The sequence below is a fragment of the Pelodiscus sinensis genome, chromosome 29 (assembly GCF_049634645.1).
Source record: "Pelodiscus sinensis isolate JC-2024 chromosome 29, ASM4963464v1, whole genome shotgun sequence".
NCBI lineage: Eukaryota > Metazoa > Chordata > Testudines > Trionychidae > Pelodiscus > Pelodiscus sinensis.
The window spans coordinates 9,864,609-9,878,232 of record NC_134739.1 but is presented as its reverse complement, the minus strand read 5'-3'; the positions used below and the strand labels follow the sequence as shown (position 1 = coordinate 9,878,232).

Genomic DNA, 13,624 nt, shown 5'->3' with positions numbered 1-13,624 from the left:
ACAATTCTCTACTTGAGGCCTAATCAACACAGAGTAGAGCGGAAGAATGACTTCTCGTGTCCTGCTCACAACACTCCTGTTAATGCAGCCCAGAATCATGTTTGCTTTTTTTGCAAGTGTCATACGGTTGACTCCTATTTCGCTTGTGGGATAAAAATGTAAAGATTTTTAGTTGAGTTGGTTCCAGCCTCAAAAGCCCCCAGGACGCCGAGCGGGGAGAGATGCTGGCTACTGGGCAGGTCAGATTCCTGCCCGAAGTTAGCCAGGACTAGCCAGTGTTGGGAACAGCACGCTGGGTTAGATGGACCACAGGTCTGACCCCGCCAGGGAATGCTGATGTTCCTATGGCCATGGGGCTGGAGCAGCAGCGATCTCTGATGGTCTTTGCATTACTCGTGGGCATCTCTCAGATACAGCAGAGCAGCCTAGGGGTTAGAGCAGCGAGTCAGGCGATGTGATTGCCATCCCTAGTGCTGACACTTCAGGCAACCCACATCACCATCCCATGCCTCAGTTTCCCCTTTTGGAACAGAAGAACTAGCTCACTCCCCTTCTTCTGCAAGTTGTGTGCGCTTCGGTGGGCCCCCCTGCCAGTGCTGTACTGAGAGCTCACACACCTGGCTACAAACCACGCGCACGCCGGCTTTACCGAAAGTATTTATTTCAACAGAATAAAACCCGCACTTGGAAGATGTGAAATCGACACCCCACTGTGACTCAGTCAGCGAGGCAGAGGGCCAGCCCAGCTCCTGCAGGCCAAATGACAGGAGCCATTGGTTACCAAACCATGCAGGGGCTTGGGCTGCTAACGCCAGTCTGGGTCCCGGCGAGACAGCCACTAGGCCGGCACCTCTCCAGGAACAGAACTAGTAACGATTTGCACACCAGGAAGTGAGCTCCTTGCCACCTGCAGAGGAGACTGGCGGCGGGAGGGGGAGGGGGAGTAGGAGCTGCTTGTCGTGTAACACAAGCCTCTGGCTCTCCCCAAAAGGCCCAGTGCGAAAGGAGATGGGATATGTCTACACTGGCACGATCTTGCGTAAAAGCAGCTGCTCTTGTGCAAAAACTTGCTGCCTGGCTACACTGGCCGCGAGTTCTTGCGCAAGAACACTGACCTTCTAAGTTATGAAATCAGGGCTTCTTGTGCCAGAACTCTGATGCTCCCGCTCAGGAAGAAGCCCTCTTGCGCAAGAGCTCTTCCAGAAGAGGCCAGTGTAGACAGGCAACGTGAATTTCTTGCGCAAGAAACCCCTATGGCTAAAATGGCCATCGGCGCTTTCTTGCGCAAAAGCACGTGCCAGTGTAGACGCTCTCTTCTGGAAGAGTGTTTGCACAAGAACTCTACCGCCAAAGAGTTCTTGAGCAAGATCGTGCCAGTGTAGACGTCGCCATGGAGTTTTCCAAGGGGGGGGGTCTGGAACAGCATCTGCCCTCCCACATGGTCTGCATTATGCAGGCGAAGCCCAGCTGATAAGCAACCATCTGCCCCCCCATCCAGCAGCCAAGTACAAGAGTCTGTGTCCCCCTAGGACAGGGGTGGGCGGAAGGGCCTCCACTAGCCGGATCTGGCCCATCACAAGGGTTGATCCGGCTCGCAGAGGCTCTGTCACTCACCCGCCCCCAGGTCAATTAGGGCCTGGGGGCGGGGGGAAGGGCATGAAGTTTCCTCCACTCTGCCAGGAATACACGGTGCTTAGAAGCGCCACGAACTCCTAGCAGGGCGGGAGGAGACTTCACGCGCTCCCCACCCCCAAGCCCTGATTGGCCTGGGGGCGGGAGGAGTGTGCAAAGTCTCCTCCCAGCGCCAGGGGCATGGGTGCCTAGAGGGGAACGTTGGGGTGGGAGGCGGGGCAAAGACACTCCCCCACCCCCAGACCAATCATGGGTGGGGAAGCAGGGAAGTATCCTGGCTCCGCCCCTTCTGCTTGAGGCCCCGCCCCTTCCAGAGCAGCCTGGGGCCACTTCAAAAATTTCTGAAGGGGCCCCCGGCCAAAAATGATTGCTCACCCCTGGGCTGGGAGGAGTCTAGGGCCACTAAGACAGAGCCCAGATGGCCATGCGAGGCAGCTCTCTCATGCCCAGGCCAGGGGGCTGAACTCAGCAGGAGGGACATAGGTGCCCTGCTCCTCCGGAAAGGCCGATGCTTAAAGCAAACGCAGCCCCCCTGTGGCCATGTGCCGCAGCCTGGGCGGAAGCCAGGACACCTGCCTGGGCCAGCGGGACTGGCTCCCCAGCAGGGAACCCACAAGCCAGGTCTCAGGGGCCTGCGTGGCTTTGTGTCTCCTGCACGTTCGTGCTCAGAGATTTGACTCTGCCGGCCGCAGAGCTGCACTCAGTCCCCAGAACCAGCCCCAGGGGGGAGTGGGAGTCGTGCTCCAAAAAGCCGCCCGTCACCCGCCTGCCCTGCCAACGGCCTGTAAACTCCCCCACACACACCTCCCGACACACTGCAGCCCCCGTGCTCCCCAACACCCTGCCCTGCACATGGCAAGCATGCTGACCGACTACCCTCCACAGCACAGCACGACTGGCCAGCGGCTTCATGGCTCCAGTGAGAGCCGCTTCCCACTGGCATCCCCGGCACACCGCCACCCAGCCCCTCCCCCTGCCAGCAAAGCACAGCAGCCATGCAGACCCCCCCACAAACACCCACCCCCCCCTTGTTCATCACAAGCGGCTCGCCCCTGTGAGCACTGCTGCCTCGGCACAATCAGCTCACAAACCCAACGTGCAATGCTCCAGGCAGCCAGAACCTCCCCAAGCTCCATTTCCTACGTGCGCCCTTCAGCGCCGGGCCCACTCCGCTGGCTGAGCCGCTCCCGGCTCAACCCCCCACAGGTCGGTGCACGGACGAGTGGGGATTATGCCTCTGAAACCTCCCCTCCTCCCCCCGACACACACAGGAGGGCAGGCAGAGGGAGCAGGACACGGCGAGACGAAGCCAGCCTGCGGGGCTAGGGGATTGGGAGGGTTTCCACAGCTAATTGCACCCCCCAGTAGAGGGCAGGCTGCAGCCCTGCTGGGCAGCTGAACCCGGGCGCCCCAGCCTGAACGCTGTGGGATAGACCTATCCCCCCCCCCCCCGGGGCCTGCTCCCCGGCAGAAGGAACCGATTGACAGGAGTTTGCCCCCCACTCTGCCAGGAGACCTTAGTCCTGCACGCAGCAGGGTGGTAATGACGGGTGGGCTTAGGTGGCCCATGCACCTAGCATCCGGGCCTGCCCCGGAGCGTTTGCCCCACTCTGCCTGCCCAGGGCTCCAGCAGGGGAGGGGGTCAGGGGGTTGCAAGTCCCCATGCCACAACTCCCTCCCCAGGTGGAACGCAAGCCCCCCATGCCACTTGCAGCTGGTGCACCAGAGCAGGGAAGCTCCCACGCCCCGTCTGGAGAGCCAGGTGGGCTTGGGGAAACCCCCGATCCGGCCCTGCGGCTGGAATGGGGCAAGCGCCCATGTCTCAACCGGGCTCTCCAGCGGGAGCACTGGGAGGGTGGAGCATGGCAACGCCAATCCGCGAGAGAGGTGGGGGGGGGGGACATTTCAATGGGGTCTGCAGGCCAGTGTGTTTATCCCTCTCCCTCCCCCCCCTGCAAGGCCAGCTGGCGGGGAGAGAAGCACCCCCAGGGCTCAGACCCCCCAACATTGCCCGCTCACCCCAAGTCGGGGCCCTGATCTGCAGCACCAGCCAGGCCGCTGGCCGAACGGCTCCACCCAAACGCCGACGTGGGGCTGTCGTGGGCTGGGCCGGGACCAGCGCCGCTTCGGGGCTGGTCTCGGCAGAGCCACGGAGGAGGTAGCTGGGGCAAGCGGCATGTTTCTCCAGCAATCCCAGGACTGATGAACAAAGGGGCATGCCGATAGCCCGGGGGGAGGCCTGGGGATGTGAGGGAAGTTCCTGAGGGCATCGAGATGGACTCAGCAGGGTCCCAGGCACCATCCGCAGAGGCGGGAGTCAGGGTCCCAGGTTCCCAGGTCAGATCTCCCTGAGGACGTGGCATAGAATCCCGTTGACCACGTCCAGCGTCTCGTCCTTCTCCAGCACAATGTCGTAGGCATCCCGGTACCTCCCTCTTCGCTCGTCCACCTGCGGAGCAGCCGCCGGAGGGTGGCAACGTTAGCAGCTGATAATGAGCACGGCCGGTTGCTACGCCCACGACTCCAGGAGCCCCATGAAAGCAGCACTGGAGGGTTGAGGGTGAAAGGTACCAATCACCAACCCTAGAGACTGGCGCTGCCCCCTGCCGTACAGGGAGGGCCCCATGCAGCGCAGGCGAGCTGGAGAACAAGGGGGTCAGCTGGGATGCGGACACCTTCCCGCTGGGAACTGGGCTGAGGCCCAGGAAACTCGTTTCATACACCAGGCCAGCTGACAGGCTGCCCTTGCTGCACGCAGGCTCGTCCCCCCTCCCCTGCCCTCGCGCTCACCCTGTCGTTCAGGAACCCGACCGTGAGGATGTTCTCCACGTCGGCGACCCCGTCTGCCATGCTCAGGTCTCCCAGGGAGTCCCCCAGCAGGAGGATGTTGGGCCTGCGGCTCAGCTGCCGGAAGGGTTCCGTGCCCTCCAGGACCGTGTTGTTCTTGTTGAAGGTGTGGATCAGCGGCTCTTTAAACTGCCTCAGGACGCCCTGCGCAGCAAAGAGCGGGCGGGTCAGGATGAGTCCTGGGCTGTCGCGGGGCTGAAGGAACAACCCTTCCTTTCTGAGAGAGGCTCTTCACAGAGCCGGCTAGGAAACCTACTTCCCACGCTGCCCAAGGGCCTGATTTTCCGCCACTTTGGCCCCATTCTGACAGCATAAAGGGGAAGGAACCGCAGCAGACCCCGGTGTCGGGGGTGGATCAGGGACGACCAGGGATGTTCCCTACGTCCACCCAAGGCAGTCGCTGAGAATCAGGCCCCAGCGGCCCAGGCAACGGAAGAGAAAGTGCCCGGGCTCCGGCTAAGGAGGAAGAGGATGACGCGGAACCCAGAGATTTCTCAGCTCTAGCCCCACTGTGGACAGGATCCTGCATCCAGAGTCCAGGCACCCCACAGGCGGGGGCTGCTCCAGCTGGGCTGAAGCATTCCACGCCTGCAGCAAGGGAGGTATGTTCCAGCCCCCCTCTCCCTCTTCCTCGTGCCTTCTTTAATCGGTTACCCAGTTAACAATGTTTAACCAGCTAACCAAAGAAACAGGATTTTACATCCCTACCCCCAGCCCACACTCGGGGCTAACGCAACCAAATCACGGGCCACTGCCGCACAACACACCTTGTCATCAAAGTCCATGTAGTTGGACACCACGGTGACGTTCGGGTGGAACACCTGGGCCTGTCGGAGGACCTCCTCCAGGATGTCGCCCACGCCGGCCGAGAAGATGAACAGGGGGATGTTGCTTTGGTAGAGCTGGTCAAAGAACACGTCGACTCCGTCCCTGAGGGAAGTGGCAAATGCTTTCATCCCTACTGGAGTTTGGACACTTGTCGGGTAGCAAGTTCTACATTGCCCAAGGGACTGGAGAGTTCCTGAAATCAAGGCTCTGGTGGCCAAGGGCATAAACTTTACTGACCATTTCTGCACGGTGGGGAAAAGTCAGCCCCCTCCAAAGGGCCCCACGATGTCTATTGCCTTTAGGGACTTAGCCATGCATGGGCCTTGTATGGGATGACTTCTACCCTCTTTGGTACACACTAGGGATGTTAAAGACTAGTCAACTATCCAATAAGTATTTGCTTATTGGATAGTCTTTTGACTAGTCAATATTCCCCCGCTCTGCCCCCACAGGCACATGCTCTCACAGGGAAGGGAGAGAGCTGCCAAAAATCGCAGAGACCCTCCCCCCAAGCCCATACCTGAGCATCACCTCCGACTCCTTGACTATCTTGGCTATGTCGCTTTTCAGAATCTTATGTTGCAACAGGAGATCATGGGCCTTGGTCCACCTGGAAATCCAGACCAAAGGGAGCTTCGTTTCTGACAGGCCGGGAGCGTCTAGGATCTAGTCTAGGGAAATGACCGGAGCAGTGACCAAAACACCACCCCGTCCGACTAATTATTGCTTCAGGAGCGTTTCAGCTTGCTCTCGGATTCACACACGAGGCTCGATGTGGGGAAAAGGCGGCCTGAGGTAGCACTGACTTAACTGATGCATTTCTATTGTGTCCACCACCAGGGGATCTGGCACCCAAGTTACTCTGCCCCGGGCTTCCTGGAATCAGCCGCTGGTCAGTTTCAGCAGCGGCTGACTTGGGGACGCCTGGGGTAGAGCAGCTGGGGCGCTGCCCGGTAGGTCCCCGCAGCGCCGCACCTCAGCGCTGCGGGGACCTACCGGGCAGCACCCCAGCTGCTCTGTCCAGGCGTCCAGATTCAGCTGCTGTTGAAACTGATCAGCGGCTGATTTTAGGAAGCCCGGGGCAGAGCAACTCTGCCTTGGGCTTCCTGTAGTCAGCCCCTGGTCAATTTCAGCAGCGGCTGAATCTGGATGCCAGTTCCGACTTAAGTACAAATTCAACTTAAGTACAAACCTACAGTCCCTATCGCGTACGTAACCCGGGGACTGCCTGTACTGATACAAACAGACACACGCTTCGCTCTCCAGGTGCCCCTTGCTTCTGCGGTTTGTCCACAGCTCTGCCGTTCTGTAGCGCAGTGTTTCCCAACTGGTGCTCCGCGGAACCCTGGGGTTCCACGAAGCGAAAGTAAGGGTTCCACGAGAACTTGGCACTTCCCCGCTCCCTCTTAAAGAGACAGAGCCTTTTTGTGGCAGGAGGTGTTTTTTTTTTTTTTGGCTCGACAAATTTTACCTTGGCAACCCTAGGGGTTCCTTTAAATTCTTTCAAGCTGAAAAGGGTTCCATGTCCAAGTAAAATTGGGAAACGCTGCTGTAGTGGGATCGACCTGACTCTGTGTTGGGCACATGACCAGAAAGGCTGCTTTACGCACTTTGAGGAACGAGAAACTATCACGCCTCATCGTGAGCTCTGTTCTGGAGGGGGAGCAGGTCGGAATTTCTCGCTCTTTTCTTGTTTACCTGCTTGTTTTCTATCCCATGGCATTAGCTCCTCATACAGTCACTCACCATTCCACCATGAGGGGACGTTTTCTTTCTCGTTTTCTTGTTTACCTGCTTGTTTTCTATCCCATGGCATTAGCTCCTTGTACAGTCACTCACCATTCCACCATGAGGGGACATTTTTCTTCCATGGTCCGATTGGGGTCAATTTCGATTGGATAGTAATAGTGCAGCAGATCTTTTAACTAGAGGAGTGGATGGGTTTAAACAGAAAATGCAAGGAACATTAAGGGCTTCGGAAAAGAAATGTTAAACCACAAGCCAGCAGCGTATCTGCAGAATTCACAAATGCATCACGGCTTAAAGTGGTCCCTACACAGCTGAGTAACATGGCGATTTCTAGGGGTCCCCAGGGACATATTGAATACTCCTCTAGAAATCCATCAGAGCGCGGCAGCAAGGTTACATGGCTCTGGACAGAAACAATGGCCTTTGTTCGCCACTGATCACCGTTCTCTTGGCCAGGAAAGGCCCGTGCTTGGGGGTGGTGATGGGTTTGTAAAGATTCTCTTGAACACCAGCAAGTGCTTCCATATCTGAGATGCTATTTGGGAACTTGCTTGGTTCTCTCCGCTGGCAGGGGGATCTCATCTGACCCAGGGCTGTGTTCTAGCTCCATCTCCTCTGTATCCCAGGAGCCTACCCCTAGCAGGACGAACGGCGTGTGAGCAGCAGAGGACTGGACTATACGTAGGGCCAAAAGAGATGGAATCTCATGGCGCTAAACGTACCTTTTTCCGGCCCTCCTCACTAATGACTCGGCTGTTATCTAGGATATCTGGAAAGACACAAACAGGCACTCAACTCTGGGAAAACACCGGAGTGCCCTTTTGCAATCCTACAGAAATACCAGTGTTACCACTTGCAAAAATGATCTGTGATTTTGGATCCCAACTTGGGACCCTTTAAAAGAGCCTGACTGAAGTGGTGATTCAGGACCTTTTAGGGCATCTCTCTGAAGGGAGAATCGTGCAAAGTGCAAACAGGTGCAACAAGGACACTTAGGGTACGTCTACACGGCAACGCTCTTTCGAAATAACTAGCACTATTCCGAAATAACTTTGCGTCCACACAGCAGGCAGTTATTTCAAGAGTGTCAAAATACTGACAGGCTGGAGGACTTCTTGCTCCAACTCCTGTAACCCTCATGGTACGAGGAGTCAGGGAAGTCGGAGGAAGAGTGCGCTATTTGGAAATAAGTGCCGTGGAGACGCTCTCTATTTCGAAATAAGCGATGCAATTGACGTAGCTCACTTTGCGTAGCTTATTTCGAGTTAAGCCCTGCTGTGTAGACGCATCCTTAGTGCACAGCAGACTGGGGCAGGGTAGATTTACACCCCAGGGGTCAATGTTTGCATAGACAAGCCTTGAGAGAAGGAGCTGATGGAAGAAAGGGGTGTGGGACGGGGCTCTGAGTATAGTGGGTGGTAGGAAGGCAAGCAGCACAAAGGATGCAGAGGTGAGTAAAGAGCCAAAGGAGGTGCAGGAGAAAAGACCAGATGTGCAGGTTGGATCAGTCACACACAGCCCTGAAAGGGAGCTGGCACTTAACAGGAAAGGCAAGGCGGAAGCAGACAAGGGGTCTGTGGGGGGTAGGGAGAAGGGTTGGAGCAGCGAGGATGCTGATCTGCACCATGGGATTTTGGACCAATGGGGAGGAGCGGGGGGGGGGGGGGGGGTTTAACAATCGGTATGAGCGATGGCCAAGCCATGGAGCAGAGTTTCAGCAGCAAAAAGGGCTGTACCAAATGAGATGGTTGGGGAGGGAAAAGGCTGGAGCTTCGCAACAGCCCATGGGTGCAAGTGAGAGAAATGACACGGCTGGGCCACAGAGCCAGGAGCGAGGTGCATAAGCTACAAACTAGTGGCCACAGAGCTTGCTTGACTCACTGTGCGAAGTGGGGCATCGCCTCCCATTAAAGCCAAACCTGCTCAGAGTCATATCGAAGTCCGAAATGACCTGCAGGGCACAAGGAGGAGGAGAAAAAGGACAATATCAGAAACCGAGCCAGCAGGCTGTGCTTTGAGAGATGCACGGGCCACTACGGTCCCTAGCAGGGAGGCAGAACCTGGCTCAGATTTCTACTTCCAGCTACGACACAGATGCCTTCTTAAGACTTGGGTGAGTCCCCTCCCGTTTCCTCCTCTGCACAAAAAGGCCCTGGTGATTTACCTCCTGGTGAGGGGGTTGTGCAGACTGGCTTAATACAGATAGCCCCCAGAAGCTGAACACAGGAGGCCGGGCTCTGTTCCCTGTGCCTTCCCAGACAAGTCGCCTAGAACTGCATCTCCCCACCTCACGCAGCAACGGTCAGGGTAACGGCCTCGTCGCGAGGCACTCGCATACTATGGAAATCACGGATGTAAAATCCCGTTTCACTGGTTAACTGGTGAAATGTTACGTTTAACCGGATAACTGATTAAAGAGGGGTGGGCTGGAGTGGCAACCGTGGAGTCAGCAGCTGGAGGGGAAGGGAGGCTGCCAGCTCCTAGCCAGCAAGCCCATGCAAGCTGGGAGCTGGCAGCCCCCCAGGACTGCTCCTGGGTAACAGTTACCATTATCCGGTGGTGATGCTTACCAGGTAACCGGTTACCCGTTCACATCCCTAATGGAAACGGAGGCTAGACAAGCGCCTTCAATAGCTCTACCCCAACATGGCACGCGATCCCCCCACCATGCACTGCTGAACTATCCCACAGGAACGGGCTCCAGGGCCCTGAACCGCACAGATCAGAGCACAAAGAGAAACCTGCAGTTTGTCTGCTCCCGCTTCCCGGAGCGCCGAGATTACGCGCTTCACGTGCTCGGGGTCCTTCATGTGGACCGACGCCTTCTCCAGTTCAGGAACCTGCAGACAGGTACAGGGGAAGGGGTCAGTGCCAGGAGACAGGCCCCCGCTAGCAGGCACCAGAACTGCCGGTGTTCATTGGCCTGGTTTCAACGCTGCGCCCCAAACACCTCCCCCCCCCCATTAGGAGCATTTCTCTCTCTAGGGCCGTGGTTTCCAAACTTTATTTCTCATGACCCAGGTGAAGAAAACTGTTGATGCCCAACAGAATTTGACTGGAGTGAGAGCTCCGGGGTGGGGCTGAGAGCTTTGGGGTGTAGGAGGGGGACTGTGGCAGGAGGGGCTTACCTTGAGCAGCTCCCAGGCAGCAGGTCAGCGGGGGTGCTAAGGTGGCTTCCTCCCTCTCCTGGCACTGCAGACCATGCTGTGCACAGAAGCAGCCAGCAGCAGGTTTCCAGCCCATGGGAGTGCAGAGCGAGTGTTCAGGGCAGGGGCAGTGCACAGAGCCCTGTGCGCTCTGCCCCCCTTCACTAGGAGCCGGGTCTGCTGCCGGCTGCTTCTGGGGCGCAGCTCAGTCTCTGGTGCCAGGACAGGCAGGGAGCTGCCGTAGCATCCGCACTGGTCACCTGATGCAGCACCGAGACCCAGCGCCTGACACTCCACCGCCCAGGTCTGGGGCATGACCCCTAGTTTGGAAACCACTGCCCTAGGATGAAAATCAGCTCTGTCAAGATGGCACTACTGGGTCCCCATCCCATCAAAGCAATTTCTCTACTACTGGTTTTGGAAAATCCTGCTGGGTTCATTAGCCCTGAACGATTTGGGATCTGATCCTGTAAGTTCTGAAATTGCAGACTTGGGGCCTTAGCTGGTTTGCTGCTGTCCAGGCCGAACAGAGGCCCAGCTGGCTCTGTGGGGCTGCGCGCATGGGACTCAGACACTGGGAAGCAGAGGTGCTGGGCTCTCTCAGCCTGCCCTCTCAGTCACCACAATTGCTCCCACGTTCTTCTCACTGGTTGGATTCGCTCAGCAGTGGCCCTGGCAGCCCTCGGAGACACCGAGACACTTCCCATCACAGCTCTGTTTGCAGCAGGCTTGCGGCTGGAGAACCAAACTGGACCGCCAGCCGCTGGGGGCCTGCCACAGCCATCGCCGCGTCTGCACCGCAGCAACCACCCCCGCTAACACGGCAGCGCTGCACCAAGGACTGGGAGCTAGGCAGGGGCCAGCTTCCAACCCTGGGCGTGTGCAGGACACCGGAGCCGGAGCCAGGGACAGGGCCAGGGACAGGGCCAGGGCCAGGCCCAGGCCCAGGGCCAGGCCCAGGGACACCCTGCAATCAGTGAAACTGGCAGCTTCCATTCTTTATAACATCCTCCCCGCCCCGCACACGCGCGTACGCCTCTCCCAATGCTCCCCCACTCACTCCAACCCTCAGTGCTCCCCTCCCCCAATATCCCCTAACCCCAAAACCCCTCTCCTCCAATCCTCCCCCACTGACCCCAACCCCCAGTGCTCCCCATATTTACCTCAACCTCCTCCCCCAGTGCTCCCCGCCCCCAATGCCCCCCGTATTTACCGCAACCTCCTCCCCCGGTGCTCCCCGCCCCCAATGCCCCCCGTATTTACCCCAACCTCCTCCCCCGGTGCTCCCCGCCCCCAATGCCCCCCGTACTTACCCCAACCTCCTCCCCCGGTGCTCCCCGCCCCCAATGCCCCCCGTATTTACCCCAACCTCCTCCCCCGGTGCTCCCCGCCCCCAATGCCCCCCGTACTTACCCCAACCTCCTCCCCCGGTGCTCCCCGCCCCCAATGCCCCCCTACTCACTCCCAAAGCCCCCTCCTCCAATCCTCCCCCAGTGCTCCCCGCCCCCCCTCTCACCATCTCGGCCCGGCTCTCTCCGCCCAGGAAACAGAAACAGAAACGCGGCGGGGGCGGGGCCGGCCTGGGAGCGAGCAGGGGGCGGGGCTGGCTGGGTTGACGGGGGGGGGGGGGCGCTGGGCTGGCCTTGGGGTCTGTTGGGTTCGGCCCTAGATTAGGGGTCTGTTAGGTTACAGGTGGGGGGCTGGAGGTGGGGCTCGGGGTAGGACTAGGAGGTGGGGGGGGTAGGGGTGGGAGTGGGGGGGGTCAAACTATTAGGTTAGCTGAGGTTGGGGGCTAGGTGTGGGGTGGGGGTCTACTGGGTTAGAAGAGGGAGCTGGGTGGGGGCTAGGACAGTGGTTCTCAAACTTTTGCACTCGTGACCCCTTTCACATCAGTGTCTGAATATGAATCCCCCCCCCCCGCACCCTCACACATTAAACACACTTTTATGTATTGAATACCCAATAGCAATGCCCCCCCCCCCCCCCCGCCGCCCAGTTTGAGAATCCCTGGGGTAGCTAGGCCGTTTATTAAGCTAGGTGGCAGGACTGTTTTAGAATGGGGGTGGGGTGGGCAACTAGGGGGCAGGATGCAAATGCTGCATTGAGAGCACAGGATTGAGGGGGGCCCTGAGAGAGCCAGGGGCTTATCTGGATGTGCTCCATCCCTGCCCTTTGGGGCCAGCAGGGCACCTCAGTTCAAGGTCTGACACCAACTGAACTAGCATTACCCCTGTATCTTCCAGCAGGGGATGGGGCTGACTACAGAAAGCTGATAATGTGCAACCGCACGCCCAGTCCTGCCAGGAGCTGCTGAGCATTCACCCACTGTCACTGGAGTCAAAGGTCACATATTTTGCAGTGCTCCAAACCACACTGGGTCAGGCCTTCATATGTAACAAGGTTTGCTGCTAGCAGCAGGCTCTCCCCCTTCCTCAAGACACAAAACAGATCTTGTAAATCATTCACAGAACAAACACAGGAGGTAACCGCCGCAACTCAGGGCTTGTCACAGACAGGTTTTGTTTGTAGTTGGCACAAGCCCAGCCTGTTGCAGTACAGTCACTAAGGCAACTAGCTTATCTCACAAGACCAAAAGTGAAACATGCAGGCTGCAACCTGACTTTGAACTTCCGACAATACAATCCTAAATAAAAATTTCATTCAATTAAAAAAAAAAGCCAAATTGCATTTTTATCTTGTTGCCATTCACAGCTCTCAAAGCACTTACTAATCCTTGGTAACATGCTTTTCTTACTGCCCATATTACTGATGAGTATGTTGAGGCTCAGAGAAGTGACTTGCTCAAGGTCAGATAGTAAGCCAGTGGCAGAGTCAGGAGTTAACTCTTTATTCCTGCTCTGGCCTCCTGCTGGACTCTATTGCCCCTCTGGATAGTAGGCACCATATGCAATCCAGCAGGTAAGGCACCAGGTGGAATCAGGTGAATTTGACTCCTGGCACTGTCACAGGACTTGTGCAGCGTTAAGCAAGCCACTTAGGTTCACCACTTACACACACTGTTCTGTAGCTTCCACATCTGTAAAATGGGTGTAATAATAGTTTAGAAGCTCCAGCTAGAAGACAACTGACTCCATAGATCTTGGTATGCAATCTCACGGACTCCGAGGCATTGCTTTCTATCTCAAACATCAGACATATTTGGCATTCAAGAGCTAATGTAGCTGTGCTTCCTGGGCATCAGAGGTGGCCAAGGGTACCCCATTGCTGGGTTGTCTCCAAACAAGTTATCATTGCAGCTCCATCGACGTAGGGCAACCGTCCCAGCTGCTGCTCAGTGCAGGAAAGGTTCCAGAACCCAGCCCGTTCAGTGATCTCATTATCAGGTGTGTTCTGGAACTTCTGGGCTAAATACGCATTTCAAAGAAAATGTAGGAGGGGAAAGGAGAAAGCCTAGTAGCGCC

General features: G+C 57.3%; 1 protein-coding gene across 3 annotated transcripts; it reads right to left on the bottom strand.

The window, feature by feature from the left end:
- Positions 1-523: 523 nt before the first annotated feature.
- Positions 524-13,370, bottom strand: NT5C3B (5'-nucleotidase, cytosolic IIIB). Of its 3 annotated transcripts, none has more exons than XM_075911570.1 (9): positions 10,850-11,147; positions 9,798-9,896; positions 8,938-9,007; positions 7,779-7,825; positions 7,147-7,232; positions 5,828-5,917; positions 5,247-5,409; positions 4,423-4,623; positions 528-4,178 (listed from the first exon to the last, which is right to left on the bottom strand). In XM_075911570.1, exons 1-9 carry the CDS (start codon positions 10,907-10,909, stop codon positions 3,648-3,650), a joined length of 1,347 nt encoding a protein of 448 aa, XP_075767685.1. In that variant the 5' UTR covers positions 10,910-11,147; the 3' UTR covers positions 528-3,647. The 3 variants fall into 3 exon arrangements, with proteins under 3 accessions (XP_075767687.1, XP_075767685.1, XP_075767686.1); XM_075911571.1 differs by lacking the exon at positions 10,850-11,147 and adding an exon at positions 13,215-13,370 and having other exon boundaries at positions 3,837-4,081; XM_075911572.1 differs by lacking the exons at positions 7,147-7,232; positions 7,779-7,825; positions 8,938-9,007; positions 9,798-9,896; positions 10,850-11,147 and adding an exon at positions 7,054-7,106 and having other exon boundaries at positions 524-4,178.
- Positions 13,371-13,624: the final 254 nt, after the last annotated feature.

Coding starts and splice junctions, on each gene's coding strand:
- NT5C3B (XM_075911570.1), bottom strand. CDS start 10,909: ATGGGAAGTGTCTCGGTGTCTCCGAGGGCTGCCAGGGCCACTGCTGAG. Junction 9,897..10,849: donor CTGCTGAGCGAATCCAACCA/GTGAGAAGAACG, acceptor ACCTGTCTGCAG/GTTCCTGAACTGGAGAAGGC. Junction 4,179..4,422: donor TCGGGTTCCTGAACGACAGG/GTGAGCGCGAGG, acceptor TCAACCCTCCAG/TGCTGCTTTCATGGGGCTCC.